The sequence below is a fragment of the Podarcis liolepis genome (assembly GCF_965112155.1).
Source record: "Podarcis liolepis genome assembly, chromosome: 2".
Lineage (NCBI taxonomy): Eukaryota > Metazoa > Chordata > Lepidosauria > Squamata > Lacertidae > Podarcis > Podarcis liolepis.
This window is the reverse complement of record NC_139555.1, coordinates 123,511,398-123,537,894: the sequence shown is the minus strand read 5'-3', so window position 1 is coordinate 123,537,894 and position 26,497 is coordinate 123,511,398. Positions and strand designations below refer to the sequence as shown.

The 26,497-nt window shown below is 46.5% G+C and overlaps 3 protein-coding genes across 6 annotated transcripts in view; 1 reads left to right on the top strand and 2 right to left on the bottom strand.

Moving 5' to 3' along the window:
* The window catches only part of LOC310701855 (uncharacterized protein), a 45,524-nt gene that overhangs the window by 6,473 nt on the left and 12,554 nt on the right, over positions 1-26,497 (bottom strand). The window contains exons 1-2 of one of the 4 annotated variants that reach the window (XR_014523118.1): positions 3,221-3,318; positions 314-494 (exon numbers count right to left, since the gene is read on the bottom strand). The exons of 2 other annotated variants lie outside the window; for them this stretch is intronic. The gene's annotated coding sequence lies outside the window, so the exon portion shown is untranslated. Of the gene's footprint in view, positions 1-313; positions 495-1,216; positions 1,426-3,220; positions 3,319-26,497 lie in introns of those variants that run through there. One more of the 4 variants, XR_014523119.1, reaches the window with a different exon arrangement.
* Positions 10,399-15,641, top strand: LOC310701672 (uncharacterized protein). Its single transcript, XM_083492929.1, has 2 exons — positions 10,399-10,909; positions 13,116-15,641. Exons 1-2 carry the CDS (start codon positions 10,846-10,848, stop codon positions 14,381-14,383), a joined length of 1,332 nt encoding a protein of 443 aa, XP_083349055.1. The 5' UTR covers positions 10,399-10,845; the 3' UTR covers positions 14,384-15,641.
* Positions 22,967-26,466, bottom strand: LOC310701728 (uncharacterized protein). Its single transcript, XM_083493030.1, has 3 exons — positions 26,367-26,466; positions 25,690-25,806; positions 22,967-24,502 (listed from the first exon to the last, which is right to left on the bottom strand). Exons 2-3 carry the CDS (start codon positions 25,751-25,753, stop codon positions 23,379-23,381), a joined length of 1,188 nt encoding a protein of 395 aa, XP_083349156.1. The 5' UTR covers positions 25,754-25,806; positions 26,367-26,466; the 3' UTR covers positions 22,967-23,378.

Sequence of the window (26,497 nt, the reverse complement as noted above, 5' to 3'; positions counted from 1 at the left end):
TGCACAGAATTTTGCTTAATCGGTTGCCATCAATTTGATTTTAATTAATTTTTATAATGAAATATTTTTAGATTGTGTGATTATTTGACTGTTTGATTATTTGATTGTTGTTAGCCACCCTGAGCCCGGCTTCGGCTGGGGAGGCCGGGATATAAATAAAATTTATTATTATTATTATTATTATTATTATTATTATTATTATTATTATCTCGCTTTATTGGCCAAGGGAGCCGGCGTACAGCTTCCGGGTCATGTGACAGGGGGAAGCATCTGCACTGCCTGCTTTGCATATCCCCAATTATCTTTCCCTTACCTGAGATGGCTGCTTGGAAGCTGTTTCTAGTCCTCCCCAAAGAAAAGAGGGTTCGGGTGGTGCCTCTGAAGCCATTGTGCGGGATGGAGGGAGAGACATAAAGTGGGCCACCTCTGGGACTCTCACAGCAGTTGCCACGATGCACAGGTGCACTTCAAAAGAGGGAAAAGCTATCCAGTACCTGGGGGAGAGATGGACAAAGGGAGGGTCATCCTTTACAGTGGTACCTGGGTTACAGATGCTTCAGGTTACAGACTCCGCTAACCCAGAAATAGTACCTTGGGTTAAGGACTTTGCCCCATTAGCTAAAGTGGTACCTCAGGTTAAGAACAGTTTCAGGTTAAGAACGGATCTCTGGAACGAATTACGTTCGTAACCCAAGGTACCACTGAATATAAATTTGGGTTTCATTGCTTTAAAAACTATAAAGGTGCTGAAGACAACTGTCGCTTTGCACCTGTGGGGGAATCCTTTTGGCTCCTAATGATGATGATGATGATACTAATAATAATTTTCTTTATACCCTGCCCACCTGACTGGTTTTCTCCAGTCATTCTGGGCAGCTTACAGAATATATAAAACATAATAAAGCATCAAACATTAAAAACTTCCTGATACAAGGCTGCCTTCAGATGTCTTCTAAAAGTTGTATAGTTCTTTATCTCCTTGACATCTGAAGGGAGGGCGTTCCACAGGGAGGGTGCCACCACCGAGAAGGCCCTGTGCCTGGTTCCCTGTAACTTCTCGCAGGGAGGGAACCAGCAAAAGACCCTTGGAGCAGGACCTCAGTGTCTGGGGTTGAGCGATGCGGGTGGAGACGCTCTTTCAGATATACTGGGCCGAGGCTGTTTAGGGCTTTAAAGCTCAGCACCAACACTTTGTGAATTGTGCTCAGAAACTTACTGGGAGCCAATATACATCCTTTAAGACCAGTGTTATATGGTCTTGGCGGCCGCTCCCAGTCACCAGTTCAGCTGCCGCATTCTGGATTAGTTGTAGTTTCCGAGTCACCTTCAAAAGTAGCCCCACGTAGAGCACATTGCAGTAGTCCAAGCGGGAAGGCCTGATCTGTATCAGGATTTGCCAAAATCTCTTAAGAGACTCCCAATCAACTGTAGGAAGAATGAGAAAAAGTGATACATTCAGGCGACGGCTTTCTTCTCTCTCTTCCACACATTTAGGAAAGCTTTTAATGTTTGATGCATTATTGTATTTTAATATTTTGTTGGAAGCCACCCAGAGTGGCTGGGAAAGCCCAGCCAGATGGGCGCGGTATAAATAAATAAATTATTATTATTATTATTATTATTATTATTATTATTATTATTATTATTATTACAGGCGGAGGAAGGAGAGAAAGGAAGCAGAATGGAAATAATGAAGCCAGCAGAGAAAGGTTTCGGAAAGCTCAGTCTAGCTGCAGTTTCAAAGAGGGAGCAAGGGGGACGCAAAGGCTTTCCCCCACATTTGAGAGTCTCTCCCTGGGTCCCCATCCTTCACCTTTCAGCAGAGAGAAGGTCCAGGGTGCTTTAACTGAGTTTCTTTAGCTGAAATTCCTGCACTGCAATAATAATGGGTTGGAACAGATGACCTTTGGGGTCCCCTTCCAACTTTGCAATGCTACGAAATCCAAAAGGTGTTTCGCCCTCGTTAAGGAAAAATATAGGTGCAAGGCTGCTCAGTCACCCAGCTCATCGGGCAAAGCCCGCGGGTCCCTGCAGAATAAAGGAAGGAGTCCAGCCACCAACCGGAGCAAATAGCTGTAGACCAAAGTTTATTGCGCAAGAGGTTCAAAGAATAATTTTGAATCCTGAGGATGGGGTGACAAGGACTTTTAAAACTTTCCCACCATATCCCAGAATACAGCATCATTGATACAGCATTGCTACATCACTGACATGTCACAAAAGGGGAGGGGTAGGCAGGGATTAGGGACGCGGGTGGCGCTGTGGGTTAAACCACAGAGCCTAGGACTTGCCAATCAGAAGGCCGGCGGTTTGAATCCCCGCGACGGGGTGAGCTGCCATTGCTTGGTCCCACCTCCTGCCAACCTAGCAGTTTGAAAGCACTGTCAAAGTGCAAGTAGATAAACAGATACCGCTCCGGCGGGAAGGTAAATGGCGTTTCTGTGCGCTGTTCTGGTTCGCCAGAAGCGACTTAGTCATGCTGGCCACATGACCCGGAAGCTGTACGCCGGCTCCCTCGGTCAGTGAAGCGAGATGAGCGCCGCAACCCCAGAGTCGTCTGTGACTGGACCTAATGGTCAGGGGTCCCTTTACCTTTACCCAGACAGGGGTTACATTAATTTAACCTTGGCAAACATGCCCAGACAAGTCCTTGGTACAAGATTAGCATAGGCAGACATGTCAGGACAAGACCCAGGTATAAGATGAGCAAAGGCAAACACCTCTGAAGTCCCACCACCCAAATTACTTCCTTTGCATGTCTGGACCCCTTGGCAAGTCTGGTGATGGGATTAGGCTTTCCTTGGCCAACAACCAGCTCAGCGATTGTCACCTCTGGGCACTTCCTGGGGTACGATGTGTGTTTGGGGAGGTGGCAGGGAAAAAGAGTCGTTTTTTCCCCAAGGGCAAAAATAGTGTTGAAATGGCGGAAACTGGCAAAGGAGTTGATTTTATAGGATGGTTAAAGCTAGGTAACTTCCCTGAGCTGTCAAGTCGAAAGGATACATTTATGCATAATATTGGTAATATTTAACAACTTTAAAGATGTGGCCCCCCCTGTAATTCCCGTAACAGTCCTCCAGCTCTGGAGCCCGAAAGCAGCATGTAGCCATTGCGCCCCCCTCCCCACACAATGTGTACCCTTGCCCGCTAGGAAAGCACCCTTTCCCCCCCTCCTCTGCAAAAAAACCAACATTTCCTCCATCACCCCCAATTATTGCACCTTTTTCCTCCTCTGCAGCCTCCTCCTTAACCAAGCCTGTTTCTCCTCTCAGGCTGTGAGCCGGGTGCCTCTCCCCCCCCCATACTCTCTCCCCCCCCCCTCCTTTTGATGGGCAACTTCCTGCCTCTCTAAGAACCAGAGCTCAGTTCCTTCGCCCAGGAAGAGGACTGAGTAGCAGGAACACCTCCCCTCGTGCAAGCCTTAAGATTTCCCCACCGCTGCTTAGTAATGACTTATCAGGCTTGGAAAAGTTGGACCACCGTTTTGCTCAGTTAAACTAGAATCATAGAATCCTAGAGTTGGAAGAGACCACAAGGGCCATCGAGTCCAACCCCCTGCCAAGCAGGAAACACCATCAGAGCACTCCTGACATATGGTTGTCAAGCCTCTGCTTAAAGACCTCCAAAGTAGGAGACTCCACCACACTCCTTGGCAGCAAATTCCACTGTCGAACAGCTCTTACTGTCAGGAAGTTCTTCCTCATGTTTAGGTGGAATCTTCTTTCTTGTAGTTTGGATCCATTGCTCCGTGTCCGCTTCTCTGGAGCAGCAGAAAACAACCTTTCTCCCTCCTCTATGTGACATCCTTTTATATATTTGAACATGGCTATCATATCACTCCTTAACCTCCTCTTCTCCAGGTATCTGAAGAAGTGTGCATGCACACGAAAGCTCATACCAAGAACTAACTTAGTTGGTCTTTAAGGTGCTACTGGAAGGAATTTTTTTATTTTGACTATGGCAGACCAACACGGCTACCTATCTACTACATGCCCAGCTCCCTTAGCCGTTCCTCATAAGGCATCGTTTCCAGGCCTTTGACCATTTTGGTTGCCCTCCTCTGGACACGTTCCAGTTTGTCAGTGTCCTTCTTGAATTGTGGTGCCCAGAACTGGACACAGCACTCCAGGTGAGGTCTGACCAGAGCAGAATACAGTGGCACTATTACTTCCCTTGATCTAGATGCTATACTCCTATTGACTCCTAAATCGTTTTGATTGGATTTTTGCACAAGTGTGCAATTCACTTGCTGTTTTGAATTTATCTTTGTTAGCGGGTCGTGCAAAGTGTCCCTATTTACCAGGGACGGTCCCGGATTTACACAAGCTGCCCCAGTTTCTTGACTTTATAGAATGAGAGAATGGTAGAGTCGGAAGGGAACCGAGGGTCATCTAGTCCAACCCCCTGTGATGATGATGATAATGAAATAATAATAATAATAATAATAATAATAATAATAATAATAATAATAATAATAATAGATTTTATTTATACCCCACCCTCCCCGGCCAGAGCCGGGCTCAGGGCGGCTAACACCAGTAAAATTACAATAGAAACATAATGGGGGGGCAATTTAAAATACAGGTTAAAATGCAATTTAAAAAGCAGCCTCATTTTAAAAGTAGCCCATAAATCAAAACTGTAAGGGAAGGGAAGACATAAGGGTCCCACTGAGTCCAAACCAAAGGCCAGGCGGAACAGCTCTGTCTTGCAGGCCCTGCGGAAAGATGCAGGATCATGCAGCTGTCCCGTGTGGGGATTGAACCTTCACCCTTGACATCCCTATTTCCATAGGGTTCGGGTTTCCGAGTGGCTAGGGAAACCAAGCTGGATGGGGAGGGGAAGCTACCAGCATGAGTCTGACCAAATTGCGGGAGGCAGTGGAAGACAGGAGGGCCTGGCGTGCTCTGGTCCAGGGGGTCACAAAGAGTCCTAAACGACTAAACAACAACAACAACAACAATAATAATGTATGAAGTTACATTGAAAGACCTACATTGGCTCCCTGTACGTTTCTGAGCACAATTAAAAGTGTCGGTGCTGACCTTTAAAGCCCTAAACGGCCTCGGTCCAGTATACCTGAAGGAGCGTCTCCACCCGCATCGTTCTGCCCGGACACTGAGGTCCAGCGCCGAGGGCCTTCTGGCGGTTCCCTCACTGTAAGAAGCTAAGTTACTGGGAACCAGGCAGAGGGCCTTCTCAGTGGTGGCACCTGCCCTGAGGAACACCCTCCCACCAGATGTCAAAGAGAAGAACAACTACCAGACTTTTAGAAGACATCCGAAGGCAGCCCTCTTTAGGGAAGCTTTTAATGTTTGACGTATTAATATTTTTTTGGAAGCCGCCCAGAGTGGCTGGGGAAGCCCAGCCAGATGGGCAGGGTATAAATAATATATTTTTATTTTTATTAGACACCCCCCAAGCCAAGGAGATAAGTAACTCTACAACTTCAGAAGACATCTGAAGGGAAGTTTTTTTAAATGTTTCATGTTTTATTATATTTTTATCCAAGGTGACTGGGGCAGCCCGGGCAAATGGGAAGGGTATAAATAATAAAATTATTACTATTATTATTATTATGGAATAGGGCGTCCCTATTTTCTTTGATGAAATGTTGCAGGGTATTCCGATTAATGCTTTTTATAGGATATTGGACACGGTGGGAGTTTATGGCTGCCAAGTATTGGCCTGAAAGGAAGCGCAGCCGGCGTCAGGGAACTGCTGGAGGATGGAGCTTGCAAGTGTTAGAATGCAAAACGTATAAAGGTGTATAACTTGCTGTTGAAATGGAATACTCAGGATGAAACGGTCAAATCTGCTATGATTAAATGGGCACAAGACGTTGGACATAATATTATGTTCGCTGACTGGGAACAGTTGTGGACCACCGGTATGAAATTTACGGCATGCAATGCCTTAAGGGAGAATATTATGAAGATGATATATAGGTGGTACATGACCCCAGTCAAGCTTGCAAAAATTTATCATTTGCCCGATAACAAATGTTGGAAATGTAAAGAAACTGAAGGTACATTCTTTCACCTTTGGTGGACGTGCCCAAAGATTAAGGCTTTCTGGGAAATGATATATAATGAACTGAAAAAGGTATTCAAATATACCTTCCTGAAGAAAACAGAGGCCTTTCTCCTGGGCATGGTCGGCCAATTGATGCCAAAGAAGGACAGAACTTTTTTTATGTACGCAACAACGGCAGCAAGAATACTTATTGCAAAGTACTGGAAGAGACAAGATCTACCCACCCCGGAAGAATGGCAGATGAAGGTGATAGACTACATGGGACTGGCAGAAAGGACTGGCAGAATCCGAAACCAGGGAAGAGAGATGGCGGAAGAAGATTGGAAGAAATTTAAGGACTATCTTGGGAAATATTATAAAATTAGTGAATGTTAGACTGATGTTGGACTGAATAAGTGGTTACCAGCTGTAATGATTAAGATAATTGGGGGAAAAAGAAGAAAGGTGTAAAATTAAGTGAAAATTAAGGGTGAGGATTTGCTGAATGAATAATTTGAATTGGAATACAAAAAGGGGAGGTATGAGGAGGTCCGAGAAATAAGTTAAAAGAAAACAAGTGAATGAAATTATATGCGTTTTTAATTTTTAATTTTTTGTATTTTTGTTTTTTGTCTTTTTTTGTATAAACTTTGAAAAGTTAATAAATATATTTAAAAAAAACAAAATAGAATGCAAAACGTGGACAGGTTCAGGTGCGCAAGAAGGTGGGGGATGGCTCAGTTAAGAGCACGGCGCTGATAAGGCAGGCCAAGGTTGCAGGTTCGATCGGCAGCGGCATATTACTGCATAGCAGCGGGTTGGACTAGATGACCCTCGGCTCCCTTCCAGCTCGACAGATTCTATGAAAGCGCAGGGAGCGCGGAAGTTGCATTGCAATAGTAGGCAAGGGGGGGGGGCGCGTGCAAGGGTTGCAGAGAGAGAGAGGGAGGGGGGAACTCGGTCCTCCCCTGGACAACTGACCCGGCCGGGCTTTGTTTCCCAGGGAAGCAGGAAGTTGCAATCCGAAGGCGGCGCTGGGGGCGTTGGAGAAGCGCCCTGCTCCCTCTTCCGCAGAGGGAAACGCTCCTGCGGAGGCGAGGAGGAGACGAGGTGAGGCTTTTGTGGGGTAGGGAGAGGAAAGACGGGGGAGGGAACCCAAGGAGGATTTGCACGAGGGGGAATGAAGGGGAAACGCGCCTCCCACGCGGAGCACTTTCCCCCGGGAAATGCACGGGGCGGGGTCCTGGGTGACCCGTGCTGTGCGGCCCAAAGTGCTGCAGGATCGCCAATGCAAGACCCCCTTTTAAAACCTCTCTCTCTCCCCCCCCCCCCCAGCTCTGAAAAAAACGGGGGAAGGGGGAACATGCAGCCCAGAGAGAGGGAGGAACCCGCTATGGGGGAAGCAGCCTCGCTGGGGTGGATTCACATAAATCAAATATCCTTTATTAGGCACAGCAAACCACACATTATCAAACAGTATGCAAATTGTGCAAAATACGAGCTCAGCTCGTCCCAATGAGATCTTTAACTCCAGAGAAAACCAATTTGCATAAATAATACAGCACAACACTACTGCTATATATATACTATATATTTCTTAATGCACCAACTTGAACAAATTAGTATTTCCAAGCAGGTAAGGGAAGGAGGATTGGGGTCGGCAGAGCAGGCGGCCTGGGTTCAGTCTTGACTGCTGAATATGATTTTTTTTTTTCTTGGTCTTTGCTGACCTAGTTATAGGGCCTAGTAGTGATTTGGTGGAAGGCTGTTATCACCTGCCCTTGGAGCTGGGAGTATGGAGGAGGAAACCCAAAAAAATCCTGCTGGGTTGACCATGTTTCAGCTTAAAAATACGCAAAATGATGAAGGGTCATTTCCGAGAGATCCTTTTCGAACTTCTCTCCATCCCTTTCTGTTTTAGCCACCCTGAACAATTGTGTAGCCCCAGCTCACGTGTTCTCATGGCTCACCCTGAACTCTAAGTCATTCTTGATCCGTTTTAAAAGCACAGATTCCGAATATTTATCCCTCAAAAGAACAGATATGCTCCTCTAAATCCTTGCTGTCTTCAGCAATTCTTTTTCGCAATGTTCCCAGCATATTGTTGTTGTTGTTGTTTAGTCGTGTCCGACTCTTCGTGACCCCATGGACCAGAGCACGCCAGGCACTCCTGTCTTCCCCAGCATATTGGTTAAGCTCATTAGCCTGTAATTTCATTTATATATATATATGCAGTGGTACCTCGGGTTAAGTACTTAATTTGTTCTGGAGGTCCGTTCTTAACCTGAAACTGTTCTTAACCTGAGGTACCACTTTAGCTAATGGGGCCTCCTGCTGCTGCCGCATGATTTCTGTTCTCATCCTGAAGCAAAGTTCTTAAACCGAGGTACTATTTCTGGGTTAACAGCGTCTGCAACCTGAAGCTTATGTAACCTGAAGCGTATGTAACCCGAGGTACCACTATATATAAATTTATTTATTTGTTTTTTCAGATTAAAATTTTACAATCAGATATACAACATAGAAACAAGATTCCAAAGAATCTCCTGGGCTTCCCTCCTCCCCTTTGTGGGTCCTGTTGTTAGTCCTTTCCTCCTGCATATTTTATAATAATCCAAATATTTTACCTCTACATTGTGTCCAAAATTCACCATGAAACTACAAGTGTTTTTCCAATCCTACTAACGGATTTTAACTGTTTACAATGGTTTTTAAGATAAGTTATAAATTTCCCCCATTCCTTGTTAACATTTTGGTCTTCCTGATTTATGAGTCTTCCGGTCATTTTAGCCATTTTGGCATAATCCATCAATTTGTGTTTTTTTTAATAAAATTTTTATTGGTTTTTCAACATTTATATAAACACAAACCATAGACAATACAAACAAACAAAGACATAAACACACAAGTATAATTTCAGACCCTTTTTTTCCTTAACCCTACTTCACCGACTTCCCCATACCTCCCCTTTCTGCATCCCTGTTTCCAAAATTGTTTCAGCAAATCCTCCCTCTTAAAATTATGTAATTTTCTCCTATTCTTCTCTATTACTTATCTTTTACAGCTGTAATCCCCTTTTTCCTATAACCTCAACATTTTCGCACTCATTAATTTTATAATATTTCTTAAGATAAATTTTAAATTTCTTCCAATCTTCTTCCACCGCCTCTTTTCCTTGGTCTCGGATTCTGCCGGTCATTTCAGCCAGTCCCAACATAATCCATCAATTTGATCTGCCAATCTTCTCTGGTAGGGACTTTATCTTATTTCCAGCACTCCTGGTATGCCCCACGGAGGACCTTAAGGTCCACAAATGACAGCATTTTGGAGGTCCCAGGTCGCAAGGTGGTTAGATTGGTCGCAAATAGGGCCAGGGCCTTTTCAGTACTGGCCCCGACTTGGTGGAACGCTCTGTCATGAGAGACCAGGGCCCTGCGGGACTTGACATCTTTCCGCAGGGCCTGCAAGACAGAGCTGTTCCGCCCGGCCTTTGGTTTGGACTCAGCCTGACCCTTATGTTTCCCTCCCCTTATGGTCTTGATCTATGGGCTACTTTTAAAATAAACTTTGTATACAGTGGTACCTCGGGTTACATACGCTTCAGGTTACAGATGCTTCAGGTTACAGACTCCGCTAACCCAGAAATATTACTTCAGGTTAAGAACTTTGCTTCAGGATGAGAACAGAAATCGTACGGCGGCAGCAGGAGACCCCATTAGTTAAAGTGGTGCTTCAGATTAAGAACAATTTCAGGTTAAGAACGGACCTCCGGAACGAATTAAGTTCTTAACCCGAGGTACCACTGTATAAATTATGTATACATGCTGAAAATTATATTATAATAAGCCTCGTGATGTAATATGATAATGTTTACTGATGTAACATAAGAATGTTAATAAATACTTAAAACTCAAAAAGAAAAATCAAGAGGAGGTGATGGCAGGTAACCCAAGGCCCAGCTAAGGAACCTCTCCTGGCTCTCCAGACAGTGAGTATCAGTCTGCATCTTCTCATCAGTGGGAATGATGTGCAGAGAGAGAATTTTACCATTGGAGCTGCCTTTTAGTCCAGAAGGGACGCGGGTGGCACTGTGGGTTAAACCATAGAGCCTAGAACTTGCCGATCAGAAGGTTGGTGGTTCGAATCCCCGCGATGGGCTGAGCTCCCGTTGCTCGGTCCCTGCTCCTGCCAACCTAGCAGTTCGAAAGCACATCAAAGTGCAAGTAGATAAATAGGTACCACTCTGTCGGGAAGGTAAATGGCGTTTCCGTGCGCTGCTCTGGTTCGCCAGAAGCGGCTTAGTCATGCTGGCCACATCACCCAGAAGCTGTACGCCGGCTCCCTTGGCCAGTAAAGCGAGATGAGCACCGCAACCCCAGAGTCGTCCACGACTGGACCTAATGGTCAGGGGTCCCCTTTACCTTTAGTCCAGAACCCCTAATGCAGCTTCCCAGTGTAGTTTATGAGCAGTGCTGGGAGCAGCTGCGTCCTAGCTACAAGTCCTGGACTCAGAATCACTGTCAAGGCTCATGGCATGCCTAATGGGGGGCAGAAATTCTGGAAAAACAACAACAACATTGTTGTCTTCCGTTGGAAAAGGAAGATTCTCTTTTCCAAATTCACACATGTTCAGGTTCATAATTTGCATCACTTAATCCAGATGAGGTCCTTTTTTTTGAGGGGGGCAGGGAGCATTCTGCCTAGCACGATTTTTATTCTACCTGTGCCTCCATTTCTCAATCCCTCTTCATATACAGATTAAGAAGATCCCTGGATATTTTGTTCCCAGAAAGATCTAGCCTTGGAAAGAAATTCTCCCAGTGGACTTGGATGTCTTTGTTGGAAGGAAAAGAACCAGTTTGCCAAGTCTCTAAGGAAGGAGAGAGAATGGCAGGTACAGATTTTTTAAAACCCATAATGGGAAAGGTTCTAGTGGGAATTACACAAACCTGCAAACCTGGGTTGCATTGACCTTGGGCCAACCCTGCCTTACTGGCATAGCTGTCAACGTTTCCCTTTTTTAAAGGGAAATTCCCTTATTCCGAATGGGATTCCTCGCAAGAAAAATTGACAGCTATGCTTGGTGGTGGTGGTGGAGAACCCAGAGATCAGTGTTAGTACTGTTAGCTTTTTCGCAGATTAGTTGGGGTGCAGAGGGCGTGCTGGGGAGACCACACATTCAAGAAACGCAAAAGTACCGTATTTTTCGCCCTATAGGACGCACTTTTCCCCCTCCAAAAATGAAGGGGAAATGTGTGTGCGTCCTATGGGGCGAATGCAGGCTTTCGCTGAAGCCTGGAGAGCGAGAGGGGTCGGTGCGCACTGACCCCTCTCGCTCTCCAGGCTTCAGGAAGCTATCCGCAAGTCTTGCAAGCCCGGAGGGATGTCCCACGGGCTCGCAAGGCTTGTGGGCAGCAGCCTGCAGCCCCACAAGCTCGGGGGATAGCGGGGTGGCGGAGCGCCGCCACCCCGCTATTCCCCAACCTGATCTGGAGGCTGGCGGGGAGGGGGGGAAGAAGCAAGCTTGCTTCTCCCCCCCGCCAGCCCCACAAACTCGGGGGACAGTGGGGCAAGCTGTCCTTGAAGGCAGAAGAGGGAGACGGAGCACTCCGTCTCCCTCTTCTAGCTTGGGGATGGCTGCGCAAACCTGGGGGGGGGGGAATAAAATTTTTTCCCTTGATTTCCCCCCCCCCAAAAAAAAAAACCTAGGTGCGTCCTATGGGCCAGTGCGTCCTATAGGGCGAAAAATACGGTAACTTTTGCATGGTTTAATAATGAAAACAAAAACTCATTTTACACTAAATTACATTATATTAATAAGTGTAACCCATCTACCAGGGTATTGAGAGAGCTTCATGCTGCTCTTAATATACTGTACCCAAGAGCTTAATTAACATAACTTAACAGCACCTGCTACAGTGGTACCTCGGGTTACATACGCTTCAGGTTACATATGCTTCAGGTCACAGACTCCGCTAACCCAGAAATAGTGCTTGAGGTTAAGAACTTTGCTTCAGGATAAGAACAGAAACCGGGCTCTGGCGTTGCAGCAGCAGCGGGAGGCCCCGTTAACTAAAGTGGTGCTTCAGGTTAAGAACAGTTTCAGGTTCAGAACGGACCTCTGGAACGAATTAAGTACTTAACCAGAGGTACCACTGTATCCTGCTTCACAGCTGTAAAACTAGGTCATGTTGTTTGCTCTGGCCCTTAAAGATATAGACACCTTGTGAAACAATAACGGAACCTAAAATTTAAAGAAACCATTCAACAAGAACACAGTCTTTGGATGTAGAAATCCGAAGGTTCAGTCCTGTCCTTGCATTCAACAGAGTCCCAGTCTGAAAGCCTGCAGAGCAGTGGTTTTCAACCAGTGTGCTGTGGCACCCTGGGGTGTCTTGAAGGATGCTCAGGGGCTCCCCAGGTAACATTGGCCCCTGTCCCTCTTTCCTTCCCTCCCTCCTCGGATGCCCTCTTGCGTCTCTGCGTCCCAAAGGCTTGCACAGCTGTTTGTGGCAGCAGCCCTGGCTACAAGCTTCCCAGGTGAATGGTCCCCCTGGGGCTGGCCAGGGGGTGCTTCCCAGGCCCCTGTGGGGCAGTGTGAGGAGGCAGTGCAAGGACGTGGGGCAGCTCAGAAACCTGGCCGGGCAACAGCAGCTGCCCAGGGGTCTCCCAAGGAGAAGGGAGAGGAGAGGAGGCTGAGGGAACACTCCACAAGGGATGGGGTTCAAAAAAGGGTGAGGGGCTGCCAGCTCTGCAGGCAAGGGGTGGCATAACTGGGCTCCTGAGCCCCACAGGGGGGCTGCAGAATGATTGCAGTTGGTTGAGGGAGCCATGGGCCCCAAAAAGGTTGGAAATCTCTGCTGCAGAGGGATCTGAAGGCAAGGGAACAGACATATCTGTGCCTGCTGAGGTCAAGTGGGATATTGGCCAGGATGGAGTTTATATTGTCCTCCTGGAGGGCTGCATATTCAGAAGGTAAACCCAGCTTTTGGTGTCTGCAAATAACATTAAATAATGCACCCATATACACAAAGTTTGAAATCCTTTGTTTTCTGCTGGAAATTCAAAACAAGTTTCCTTTTTTTCAACCCCCACCCCAGATGATGGGAATTCTATGCTATCGTCAGAAACTCCTGCAGCTGAAGAAGGAAAAGAGATGGTTGCAGATGAAAGTGAACTTCAGAAGCACGGAGAAGAGAAATCCTCACCGTCTCTGGAGGTTAATGCCCGTGAACCCCAAATCCTGCAGGAAGATGGACAAGGAAACAGCCAGAAAATATGCCCTGTGTGTGGGAAGATATTTAGATACGAGTCAAAGTTAAATAGGCATTGCAGAAGCCACACGGGGGAGAAGCCATTTAAGTGCACTGAGTGTGGAAAGAGTTTGAGCTCCAGCTGCAGCCTTCTTAAACATCTAAGAAGCCACACCGGGCTGAAACCGTTTAAATGCATGGAGTGTGGAAAGAGTTTCCGTGAGAGCAGTACCCTCCTTACGCATACGAGAACGCACACTGGGGAGAAACCATTTAAATGCACGGAATGTGGGAAAACCTTCAGTAGGAACACGCAACTTACTTTGCATCAGAGAACACACACAAGGGAGAAGCCATTTAAGTGCTTTGAGTGTGGACGGACCTTCAGTCAGCTCATTAATCTGACTTCACATAGCATTATCCACACAGAGGAGAAGCTATTTAAATGCATGGAATGTGGGAAGTGCTTTGGCGACAGCAGCGGCCTTACTCAGCATCAGAGAACCCACACAGGGGAGAAACCATTTAAATGTACAGAGTGTGGAAAGGGTTTCAAGCAGCCCAACCACCTTACTATACATTACAGAACGCACACTGGGGAGAAGCCATTCAAATGCATGGAATGCGGGAAGAACTTCAGCCAGCTGGTTAACCTTACTTCCCATCAGAGAATACACACCGGGGAGAAACCCTTTAAATGCATGGAATGCGGGAAGAGCTTCACTGATAGTAGTGGCCTTGCTCAACATCAGAGAACCCACACAGGGGAGAAACCCTTTAAATGCACGGAGTGCGGAAAGAGCTTCCAACAGCCCAGCCGCCTTACTCTACATTATAGAATCCACACCGGGGAGAAGCCATTTAAATGCCTCGACTGTGGGAAGAGCTTCAGGCAGCTCATTAACCTTGCTTCCCACCGCAGGACCCACACAGGGGAGAAACCCTTTGAGTGCAGGGAGTGCGGGAAGAGGTTTTGTAACAGCAGCAACCTCATTTCTCATAGCAGAACACACACTGGGGAGAAGCCGTTTAAATGTGCAGAATGTGGGAGGAGCTTCGCAAAGAAGAAAAGCCTAACTTTACACCACAAAAAACACACAGAAGGAACCATTTAGATGTGTTGGATGTGGGAAAAAGCTTCTGTAAGCTCAGCTCACTTTGCATCACGGGACACAGCTTTCTGGGGGGAAAGCTTTTACATGCAGAGAATGTGAAAGGTTCAGTGTGAACAGTCGCCTTCCTTTAAATCGAAGAAGACACACAGAGGATAATGAGCACATAAAGAAGTGTCTTGGTGGATCAGGCCCATAGTCTATTTAGTCCAGCGTCCGATTTTCACAACCAGTAAACACATTTGAATGTAGAGTGAAGAAAGAGTTTAGTGTTAGCAATGTCCTTCTTTTATATCAAAGAATGCCCAGTGTGGAGTTTTCTTGAGGGTACAGGCCGTACTGTAGAAAGTACTCCTCTTTCTCTTCCTCAAAGGACCCACAAAGAGAAGGAAACCTATAAGTGTATGAAATGGGGAAAGCGCTTCAGGGACAGGAGTTACCTTCCACGAAAGAATGCACCCAGCAGGAATCCCAACAAATTAATTGAACCTCAAAAGAGTATCAGTGACACAGCACTCTTGTTTCACATGGAAGAAGCTACCCCAGGAACACCGTAAGAATGAAAGGAAGTTAGAAAGAGGTCATTCGACACCTGAAAATCTAAGCACACTTTCATTTCCTACAATCAATTAGATGCTGGACCAGCGGTTCTGTAAACAGTAACATTTGAGAGAAATGAACGGCAATGTAATACATGCAAAAGTATTATGAACTGTAGAAAATAGAATGTTTGACCATTTTGTTACTAGCGTTCCTATGTCAATTATAGGTGTAGTGGAATAGCGAACTGTGATCACAATTGATTGCAAAAGAACTGCTTGACAAGTTCTTATCAGGGTCAGCCCCAGTCATCCTGCAACTTAAGGAAAAGGTGGTGGTCCCTCCCCGTTCCCTGGAGAGAATTCAACAGGACTGACTTTAATCTTTCTTCTGCACTAGAGAGGTAATAGCATCTTGCGCTTCTCTGGAGCCTGCGGGCCGGGAATTTGGACCCTAGGATATTTATACCCTGCCCTTCCCAATTCAAAAACCGGGCCCAGGGCAGCTAAACAAATTTAAAAGACTTTAAAACACTTAATTATAAAAGCAGCATAAAATACAGTATAAAAACAAGAATAACAATAAAATTCAAAAATCAATTAGATAATCTCCAGGGCTAGCTGGCTGAATTGGTCCTACTTGGGCCAGCGAGGAGGCCAGGGGAGAATTAGCTGTGGGGTCTCAGAGCGGGTTATCTTCATAAAAGGGGAAGGGAAGGGAAGGGAAATAAAAGATCAGGCTGAATTCAAATTAAATTCCAGGCAGAATAGCTCTGTCTTACAGGCCCGACAGAAGGAGGTTAAATCCTGAAGAGCCCTGGTCTCATGGGACAGAGCATTCCACCAGGTCAGAGCAATCAGTGAAAAGGCCCTGGCCCTGGTGGAGGATAGTCTGACTTCCTTAGGGCTCGGGACCTCTAAACTATGGTTATTCATGGACCTTAAGGTCCTCCGCAGGGCATACCAGGAGAGGCAGTCCCATAGTAATGAAGTGAGCAGACATTGTAGGGTCTTCTGCTTATTTTAGAAGGGATGGTCAAGGATCTGGAAGCCGAGCCTTGTGAGGAATGGTTGAAGGAGCTAGGTATGTTTAGCCTGGAAAAGAGGAGACTGAGAGGAGGCCTGGTAGCCATCTTCAAATATCTGAACGGCTGTCACATGGGAGATGGAGCAAGCTTGTTTTCTCCTGCTCTGGAAGGTAGGACTCTAACCCATGGCTTCCAGTTACAATAAAGGAGATTCCGACTAAACATATGGAAAAACTTTCTGACAGTAAGCTCTTCAACAGTGGAACAGTTTCCCTCGGGAGGTTGTGGCGGTTTTTAAGCAGAGGCTGGATAACCATCTGTCTGGTGCTTTATCCAAAATTCCAACATTGCAGGGAGTTGAGATGCTATGATTCTATGAAAACATTGGGGAGAGGAAGGTTAACTAGGGTTTGGGATACAGATAGGTAGCCGTGTTGGTCTGCCATAGTCAAAATAAAAAAATTCCTTCCAGTAGCACCTTAAAGACCAACTAAGTTAGTTCTTGGTATGAGCTTTCGTGTGCATGCACACTTCTTCAGATACACTGAAACAGAAGTTGCCAGATCCTTCTATATAGTGAGAAGATGGGGAGGGGTATTACTCAGAAGGGGGGTGGGAATGGGTGATTGGCAGATAGCTGAGATGAGCCTGTTGACGACTCTTAACGACTGCAATAGGTCTTACAGGAAAAGGCAAGGGGTGAGAAGGTGAAAAATGGCTTAGTCGTGTATAATGAAATAAGAATCCAATGTCTTTGTTCAGACCAGGTCTCTCCATGGTTTTGAGTTTGGTAATGAGTTGCAATTCAGCAGCTTCTCTTTCCAGTCTATTTCTGAAATTCCTTTGTAGTAAAACAGCTACTTTGAGATCTTCTATAGAATGTCCTGGGAGATTGAAGTGTTCTCCTACTGGTTTCTCTGTTTTGTGATTCTTGGGTTTGGGAGTGATGAGTTTGTAAATGAAGAACAAGCACAGGGATGAAAGCTTTCTCAGGCACTTCAGCAGGAAGTCTCAAGGAAGCTGACATTTCCCTGTAGCCAGCAAAACTTGGCAAAGCATACAGTAAAACCTAGCAGAACTTCTGGGGCAGGAAATGAAGATTCAGTTGGGATGGGGATATACCTGTCCTTTGCAAGATGTGAATTGTTGCAGGAAGCAAGGAGGGAGGGAAGGAAGGAAGGAAGGTAAAGTAAGTAAGTATTGGAGAGAGTAGAAACTAACTTTCAGGAAGTGATGGGAAGGATGGCAGAGGTGAAGAGGCAAAGTTTGGGACCACGTGAGTTTTTTTGAGAATGTAAATAAGAAAAATGGGAGGCAATCCATGATCTTCATTCCTGGACACCAGACTGCTTCCTGCTATCCTGCGTTTAAACCCACAGAAGCCTGTTCCCTTCTAATACTTTGTTTTGTTTTGTTTTTAAAGATATTTATTGAGAAAAATTTTTGAATATAAGAAAAAATAAACATACAAAATAATAAGCAGTTAAAAACACACATTAATTTTCAATAACATAACTTCCATACCCTTATTTCCTCCAACCTCCTCATACTTCCCTTCTTTGTATTCCATTTCAGTTTGTTAGTTCAGCAAATCCTTACCATTAAACTTTTACCCATTTATAATCCCTTTTTCATATCTCCTAAAGCATTACAGCTGGAAACCGCTTAGTTTCTATCCAACATCTTTCTAACATTCATTAATTTTACAATATTTCTTTAAGTAGTCTTTAAATTTCTTCCAATCTTCTTTCACCGACTCTTCTCCCTGGTCTCGGATTCTGCCAGTCATCTCAGCCCCCTTCTAATACTTTGCAGTCAGGGGAAAATGGAAATGTAGGAAGCTTTACCTAAAGGGCCGGGGAAATTTAGAAGAGCCAATGTAGGATTTAGCAGTGGATAAGATTTTTTTTCTTTTAAGTTGCTTGATGTAGCCCGTATGTATAACAACCTATTTACCTAATACTTGAATATAGTTTCATTTTCTCACATAATCTTGGCATCCTAATAGTTTCTACAGTGGTGCCTCGCAAAACGGAATGAATTCGTTCTGCAAGTTTTTTCGTCTTGCGAATTTTTCGTCTTGCGAAGCACGGTTTCCCATAGGAATGCATTGAACGGTTTTAAGAAAAAGGACGTTTTCGTTTTTCGTCTTGTGAAGCAAGCCCATAGGGAAATTTGTCTTGTGAAGCAACTCGAAAAACTCTTTCGTCTTGCGAGGCATTCGTCTTGCAAGGTACCACTGTATGTATAATGCACCTTTGATTTTCCTTGATACTTTGTGGGTTAAACTTATGTCTTTCATAAACTAAAATGCGTTCATTGGTCTTTTGCTGATGTGTTTTAAATAAAGCAGATTGCAGATACCACAGAAAAAGAATACTGTTTTTAAGGATGCTGTACAGGACACAGCCGGTGTTCCAGGAGGTCCTAATCTGTCACTCCATATTGGCTTTGATTATAGTACTTTGATTATTAGATACTCTGTACCATTTGTGCAACTGGCTGCCCACAAAGTGGAACGCATTTGGTTGAGACTCCAAAAGTGTTTTCCAAGTCCTAATTGTGCCAAGAAAGCCTTGAGGATTCCCCATTCCACCCTGTCAGATGCCATAAAAGTGTCCAGGAACATTAGAGCCACTGGGAGCTTATGTACATTAATTGTGGGTATGGTATTTAGTTGGCATCCATCAGTTTCGGGAGGTGTGCACCTTTGGGGGTGAAATCGGCTGTTGGAAGGTTAGAAAACCTACAGTGGCTGCAGAGATTTATAGGGGAGAGATCTATTCCATTGCAGCTTGGGCAGATAAAGCTGCTCAGTTGCGCTGTTGCAGATGAACCATGGTGCCTCTTCTCTCTGCACCAGAGGTCATTCCTCCTGTGGTCGCTGCAATGGATGCACAACCTGACTGTCCGCAGGCACTGCGGTTGTCTGAAAGGGATTCTCACATGGAGGGATTGGTGTTGCAGGTCTGCATGCGGCGCTTGCAGACATCTTTGTAACGTGGAGTTGGTGTGCCCACGGGTCTGGTGCCTGAAGCCAGCTCTCCTTGGGATCCTGCCATTACGGTCCTGCTTGGACTACTGCAATGCGATCTACGTGGGGCTACCTTTGAAGGCGACCTGGAAACTACAACTAATCCAGAATGCGGCAGCTAGACTGGTGACTGGGAGCGGCCGCCAAGACCATAGAACACCAGTCCTGAAAGACCTACGTTGGCTCCCGGTACGTTACGAAGCACAAATCAAAGTGTTGGTGCTGACCTTTAAGGCCCTAAACAGCCTCGGCCCAGTATACCTGAAGGAGCGTCTCCACCCCCATCATTCTGCCTGGACACTGAGGTCCAGCGCCGAGGGCGTTCTTGCAGTTCCCTCACTGCAAGAAGCAAAGCTACAGGGAACCAGGCAGAGGGCCTTCTCAGTAGTGGCGCCCGCCCTGTGGAACGCCCTCCCACCAGATGTCAAAGAGAACAACAACTACCAGACTTTTAGAAGACATCTGAAGGCGGCCCTGTTCAGGGAAGTTTTTAATGTGTGACATCTTAATGTATTTTTAATCTTTGTTGGAAGCCGCCCAGAGTGGCTGTGGAAGCCCAGCCAGATTGGCGGGGTACAAATAAATTATTATTGTTGTTGTTATTGTTATTATTACCGATGACAAGATTTTTACATCCTGGTTAGTTGGGCAGTAAGAGCTTACCAGCTGAAGGTTCCTTCCCCAGCTGCTCTGGGCGGCTCCCAACAGAATATTATTATTAATAAAGTGATAAAACATCAAACGTTAAAAACTTCCCTAAACAGCCTTCAGATGGCTTCTAAAAGTCAGATAGCTGTTTATTTCTTTGACATCTGATGGGAGGGCGTTCCACAGGGTGGGCACCACTACCGAGAAGGCCCTTTGCCTTGTTCCCTGTAATCTCACTTCTCGCAGGGAGGGAACCGCCAGAAGGCCCTCAGAGCTGGACCTCAGTGTCCGGGCTGAACGATGGAGGTGGAGGCGCTCCTTCAGGTATACTGGGCCAAGGCTCTTTAGGACTTTAAAGGTCAGCACCAACACTTTGAAATGTGCTTGGTAACGTACCGGGAGCCAATGTACGTCTTTCAGGACCAGTGTTATATGGCCTCGGCGGCTGCTCCTCAGTCACAAGTCTAGCTGCCACATTAGCACGCTCCAATATGCTGCTATATGACCAGGTGAGCCACAGTGCTGATTCAGTTTTAAATGCTTGATTAAACATGTAACTGGTTGTCCCAACCATCAGTGGAGCTGGACCTTGGGAGCAAATCACAGGCTTCACTTAGACCAGGATTCCTCAACCTCGGCCCTCCAGATGTTTTGAGACTACAGTTTCCCATCATCCCTGACCACTGGTCCTGCTAGGTAGGGTTCATGGAAGTTGTAGGCCAAAAACATCTGGAGGGCTGAGGTTGAGGAAGTCTGACTTAGATGAAGTGGCTCAATCACTGTAGCAGAGCTAGAGGAGGAGTTCCACTATAGGCCTGCTGGGAGACACCAGAGGCATAGCAAAGTAGTTAATAGATGCTGTAAGCTACCTAGAGTGGCTGGGGAAACCCAGCCAGATGGGTGGGGTATTATTAATAATAATAATAGCAATTGCACATAGCAGGGCATGCCAGAGACTAAACCTTTGAAGGCGCTGCAAGCGAGGAACCCTGTGTAGTTGTGTAGGCTACTCAAACTAAGAATTTTGTGGGAACCCTAAGCATACGGTGGTGGTTTCTGCTCCTGAGACTGCAAACATAAAGAGTCCTTATTGCTGGGTTTAGATGCAGAGATCCATGAGTGCAATTTCTTTCACACAAGCACTTGTACATATGTAGAGAAATTGTGATCATTCTCTTTTCTCTCTTTTATTAATATTTTATTGAAAATAAAGTGATGCAAAGAAAAAGAGAAGACAAAAAGGCACAAAAATGGGTAGCCCCCCCCAAAATATACAAAAAGCACCCTAACTCACACATTCTTTTATAAATTTGATATTACTATCCTAATACATATGTAAATATTAGTAGGCAACTACATTTTGTATAAACTCCTTCCAAATACTGTTGTTATTTATCCAAAGAAAGTCTACGTCCAAGATCTAGGGCAGAGCTTTCCTAACTTTTCATGTTGGCGACACACTTTTTGGACCTGCATCAGTTCGCAACAGAGTGATTCAGTTTTGCAAGCAAACCCCTTTAGTTTGGAAAGTTCTGATCTAGGGTTTCTATCTCCTTTGTAGGTCAAGCATCCTGAAGCAAACTTTGCATAAAGGGAACCCCCAAAACGCCCTAGTTTCCACCTCTTTCTCAGTCTCCTGCAAAAGTACTTCTACACAACCCACAGGCACCCCCCATTGCCTTGTCACATTGCAGGGGAGTCCAAAATCTGAAAGCTGGGGAAGTGAAGTGTTGGGATTTGGGAAGGAGGTGAGAGGCTCTGGCAGGGTGTGGTGTAGTGGTTAAGAGCACTGGACTCGTAATCTGGTGAACCGGGTTCGCTTCCTCGCTCCTCCACATGCAGCTGCTAGGTGACCTTGGGCCAGTCACACTTCTCTGAAGTCTCTCAGCCTCACTCACTTCACAGAGTGTTTGTTGTGGGGTAGGAAGGGAAAGGAGATTGTGAGCCACTTTGAGACTCCTTCGGATAGTGATAAAACGGGATATCAAATTCAAACTCTTCTTCTTCTCCTCCTCCCCTTCTTACCTAAGCTGGGGAAATGCTTACTAGAGTTTGGGAAGGAGATGGTGTAAGGGGCTGGGCTGAGGAGGAGTGGTGGAGGCCCCATCCTGGCCCTTTCAGGGAGGAGGAAGACAGTACAGTGGTACCTCGGGTTAAGTACTTTGTTCCGGAGGTCCGTTGTTAACTTGAAACTGTTCTTAACCTGAAGCACCACTTTCGCTAATGGGGCCTCCTGCTGCTGCCGGAGCCCGATTTCTGTTCTTATCCTGAAGCAAAGTTCTTAACCTGAAGCACTATTTCTGGGTTAGCGGAGTGTGTAACCTGAAGCGCATGTAACCTGAGGTACCATTGTACAGATTTACAACGGGTTTGAGGTTACAACGGCTTAGAGGCAGATGAGGGGGAAAGTTGGGAAATGATGGGAGAGGCAGAGCAGCAGCAGGCTGATCAGTTGCTACTAGAAAGCATTCCAGACCCACCATCTCCCAGAACCCGGCGAGCCTTAAAGGTAGGAGAGCAAAGAGCTCAAAGACAGAGGGCACTTAGCAGCACCTGTAGAGGAGGTGATGATGATGACGAGTGAGGAAGTGGGAGAGACTGGGGGTGGAGATTCACTCGGGACAACGCCATTATCCAAGAGGCTGGGTTCTATGGCCTCTCTCTGTAAGCTTGGGGGGGGGAGGGGAAAGGACTGTAAGAAACTTTTCCTTGTCTTTATACTTTCATAGAATCATAGAGTTGGAAGAGACCACAAGGGCCATCGAGTCCAACCCCCTGCCAAGCAGGAAACACCATCAGAGCACTCCTGACATATGGTTGTCAAGCCTCTGCTTAAAGACCATAGAATCATAGAGTCTCTGCCTTCTTCTCTGCCTCTGCTTAAAGACCTCCAAAGTAGGAGACTCCACCACACTCCTGGGCAGCAAATTCCACTGTCAAACAGCTCTTACTGTCAGGAAGTTCTTCCTAATGTTTAGGTGGAATCTTCTTTCTTGTAGTTTGGATCCATTGCTCCGTGTCCGCTTCTCTGGAGCAGCAGAAAACAACCTTTCTCCCTCCTCTATGTGACATCCTTTTATATATTTGAACATGGCTATCATATCACCCCTTAACCTCCTCTTCTCCAGGCTAAACATGCCCAGCTCCCTTAGCCGTTCCTCATAAGGCATCGTTTCCAGGCCTTTGACCATTTTGGTTGCTCTCCTCTGGACACGTTCCAGTTTGTCAGTGTCCTTCTTGAACTGTGGTGCCCAGAACTGGACACAGTACTCCAGGTGAGGTCTGACCAGAGCAGAATACAGTGGCACTATTACTTCCCTTGATCTAGATGCTATACTCCTATTGATCCTATTGATTTTCCTGGGCCAAGAGCTGCTGACAGCACCCTGACAGGTGGGAAGACTTTAGGACCCTCTCAGAGCCTTCATGCCTCCTTCCCAAAGCCCAGCGCCTTGTTTACCTGGCTTTGGGAAGGCAGCAAGAGGGATGGACGGGGGGACGTTGAATGTTGCCAAGGGCAAAAAAAAGGCCTTAAGGAATGACACTGATGCTGTCACAAAAGTTATTTCCGCAATGAAGCATTTAAAGGGTTTCTCTCCAGTGTGTGTTATTGTAGGCATAGTCTATTCCTGTAAATAAACTTTCTCCCACATTCCCCGTTTCCAAATGGTTTCTCCCCTGTGTGTTCTCTAATGTAATGTAAGGTAAGCTGGGTGAGCTTACAGTAGTTTTTCGCACTTTCCATGCAACTAAATGGTTCCTCCTGTGTGCGTCTGGTGATGCAAAGCAAGGCTTCCATTCTTCCCGAAGCGCTTCCCACATTTCATACACTCAAATGGTTTCTCCCGTGTGTGTGTTGTCTGATGTAGAGTAAGGTGACCGGGCTGGCTGAAGCTTTTCCCACATTCCAGGCATTTAAATGGCTTCTCCCCGGTGTGGGTTCTGTAATGTAGAGTAAGGCGACTGGGACGTTGGAAGCTTTTCCCGCACTCGGTACATTTAAAGGGCTTCTCCCCTGTGTGAGTTCTCTGATGTTGAGCAAGGCCGCTACTATCAGTGAAGCTCTTCCCACATTCCATGCACTGAAAGGGTTTATCCCCTGTGTGTATTCTCTGATGTGAAGTCAGGTTAATGAGCTGGCTGAATCTCTTCCCGCAATCCATGCATTTCAATGGCTTCTCCCCGGTGTGTGTTCTGTAATGTATAGTAAGGTGGCTGGGCTGCTTGAAACCCTTTCCGCACTCTGTACATTTAAATGGTTTTTCTCCTGTGTGGGTTCTTTGATGTTGAGTAAGGCCACTACTAACAGTATAGCTCTTTCCACACTCCATGCATTTAAAAGGTTTCTCCCCCGTGTGAGTTCTCTGATGGGAAGTAAGGTGAGTGTTCCTACTGAAGGTTTTCCCACATTCCGTGCATTTAAATGGTTTCTCCCCAGTGTGTGTTCTCGTATGTGTAAGGAGGGTACTGCTCTCGCTGAAACTCTTTCCACAGTCCACACATTTAAACGGTTTCACCCCTGTGTGGGTTCTTAGATGTGTAAGAAGACTCCAGCTTGAGCTCAAGCTCTTTCCACACTCAGTGCACTTAAATGGCTTCTCCCCTGTGTGGCTTCTGCAATGCCTTTTAAAGTTTGATTCATATCTAAATATCTTCCCACACACCGGACATATTTTCTGGCTGCTTCCTTGTCCATCTTCCTGCAGGATTTGGGGTTCATGGGCATTAACCTCCAGAGACGGTGAGGATTTCTCTTCTCCGTGCTTTTTAAGTCCACTTTCATCTGCAACCATCTCTTTTCCTTCTTCAGCTGCAGGAGTTTCTGATGATAGCATAGATGTCTCCCTAGAATTCCCTTTGTTCCGCCCATCATCTGGGGTGAATTTTGAGAAAAAGAAAACGTTTTTGAATTTCCAGCAGAAAACAAAGGATTTCAAACTTTGTGTATATGGGTGCATTATTTAATGTTATTTGCAGACACCAAAAGTTGGGTTTACCTTCTGAATATGCTGCCCTCCAGGAGGACAATATGAATTCTATCCTGGTCAATGTCCCACTTTACATCAGCAGTCTGTTCCCTTGCCTTCAGATCCTTCTGCAGCAGAGGTTTTCAACCTTTTTGGGGCCCAGAATTCTCCCAACCAAATGCAATCTTTCTGCAGCACCCCTGTGGGGCTCAGGAGCCCAGTTTTGCCACCCCTTGTCTGCAGAGCTGGCAGCCCCTCACCCTTTTTTGAACACCCTCCTCTGCTCTCCCTTCTCCTTGGGAGACCTCTGGGCAGCTGATGTTGCCTGGCCAGGTCTCTGAGCTGCCCCACTTCCTTGCACTGCCTCCTCACACTGCCCCACAGAGGCCTGGGAAGCACCCCCTGGCCAGCCCCAGAGGGACCATTCACCTGGGAAGCTTGTAGCCAGGGCTGCTGCCACAAACAGCTGTGCAAGCCTTTGGGAGGGAGGGAGGGAGGGAAGAAAGAAAGAAAGAAAGAAAGAAAGAAAGAAAGAAAGAAAGAAAAAGAATGAGGTGGGTGGAAGGAAGGAAGGAAGGAAGGAAGGAAAGAAAAAGAATGAGGTGGGTGTTGCCCAAGGCACCCCAGGATGCCAGGGCACACTGGTTGAAAACCACTGCACTGCACAAAGACAGGACTGAACCTTAGAATTTCTACATCCAAAGACTGTGTTCTAACACTGATCTCTGGGTTTTCCCCAAAGGGAGGGAGTGGCTCAAGATTAACGCTACCCAAGTTTGCTACTTTGTGCTCTTCCCTTTTCTGTACAGATGAAAGAGTTTTCCGTTTTGGAGGTGCTTCGCAAAACGAATTTCCTATGGGCTTGCTTCGCAAGATGACAATGTCTTGCGAGTTCCTGCTTTTTTCCCCCTCCCCCCCTTTCTAAGCCGCTAAGCTGCTTATCAGCTGATCCGATCAGCAGATAAACCGCTTAAAGCCGCTAATAGCGCTAATCCTTCAATGGTCTAGACGAAGAGAATCACAGAACGGATTCTTTTCGTCTTGCGAGGCACCAATGTATAGCCTTTTCCCTTGAAAATTCAAAAATCTGTACCTGTCAATCTCTCTCCTTCCCCAGAGGCCGGGAGAATTGGTTCTTCTCTTTCCAGCGAAGACATCAAGTCTGCTTTGAGAATGTCTTTCCAGGAAACACAGCAGGCCGAGTCTTTTCCTGAGAACAAAAAATCCAGGGATCCAAAGTAAACCCATTGCATTGCTCTTTGAAACCACCCTAGAAGCCAAGACCTCAGCGCGGCGTCCCCCCCCCCCATTTAAACCCATCAGGCTTTCTGATGACCTCGGACATTCAAAGCTCCGGGGGCGCAAAAGTCTCGTGCAACTCCCCCACCCTCACCAGCAATTCTAACACCCCGCCCGCCCCCCCAGCAAGGCTGTTTTCCCCATTGCGAGTTTCTCCTGTCCGGGCTGCATGTTCCCCCCTCCCATCAGAAGGCTGCGCCTTTCTTTTCCGAGCTGGGGGGGGGGTTGCTTTTAAAGGGGGGAGGGGGTCCTTGCATGCATTGGCGATCCTGCAGCACCCTGGGCCGCACGAGGCAAGTGCACAGCGCGGATCATCCACGACCCCACCCCGTGCATTTCCCGGGGGAAAGTGCTCCGCGTGGGAGGCGGTGGCGAGGGGGGGGGAGGTGTTTCTCCTTCATTACCCCTCAAACAAACCCTCCTTGGGTTCCCTCCCCCGTCTTTCCTTTCACTGCCCCACAAAAGTCGCACCTCGGCGCTTTGCAGCCTCTCCTTTGCGCGCGCGCTTCCCCAGGGCGCTTCTGCAACGCCGCCGCCTTTGAATGGCAATTTCCTGCTTCTCCGGGAAGCAGAGCCCGGCCGGGTCAGTCGCCCAGTGGAGG

Bases quoted from the DNA above. Each gene is read 5' to 3' on its own strand.
- LOC310701672 (XM_083492929.1), top strand. From the start codon at position 10,846: ATGTCTTTGTTGGAAGGAAAAGAACCAGTTTGCCAAGTCTCTAAGGAA. The intron at 10,910-13,115 runs GTACAGATTTTT...CCCCCACCCCAG, and splicing joins GGAAGGAGAGAGAATGGCAG to ATGATGGGAATTCTATGCTA.
- LOC310701728 (XM_083493030.1), bottom strand. From the start codon at position 25,753: ATGTCTTCGCTGGAAAGAGAAGAACCAATTCTCCCGGCCTCTGGGGAA. The intron at 24,503-25,689 runs GTACAGATTTTT...AATTCACCCCAG, and splicing joins GGAAGGAGAGAGATTGACAG to ATGATGGGCGGAACAAAGGG.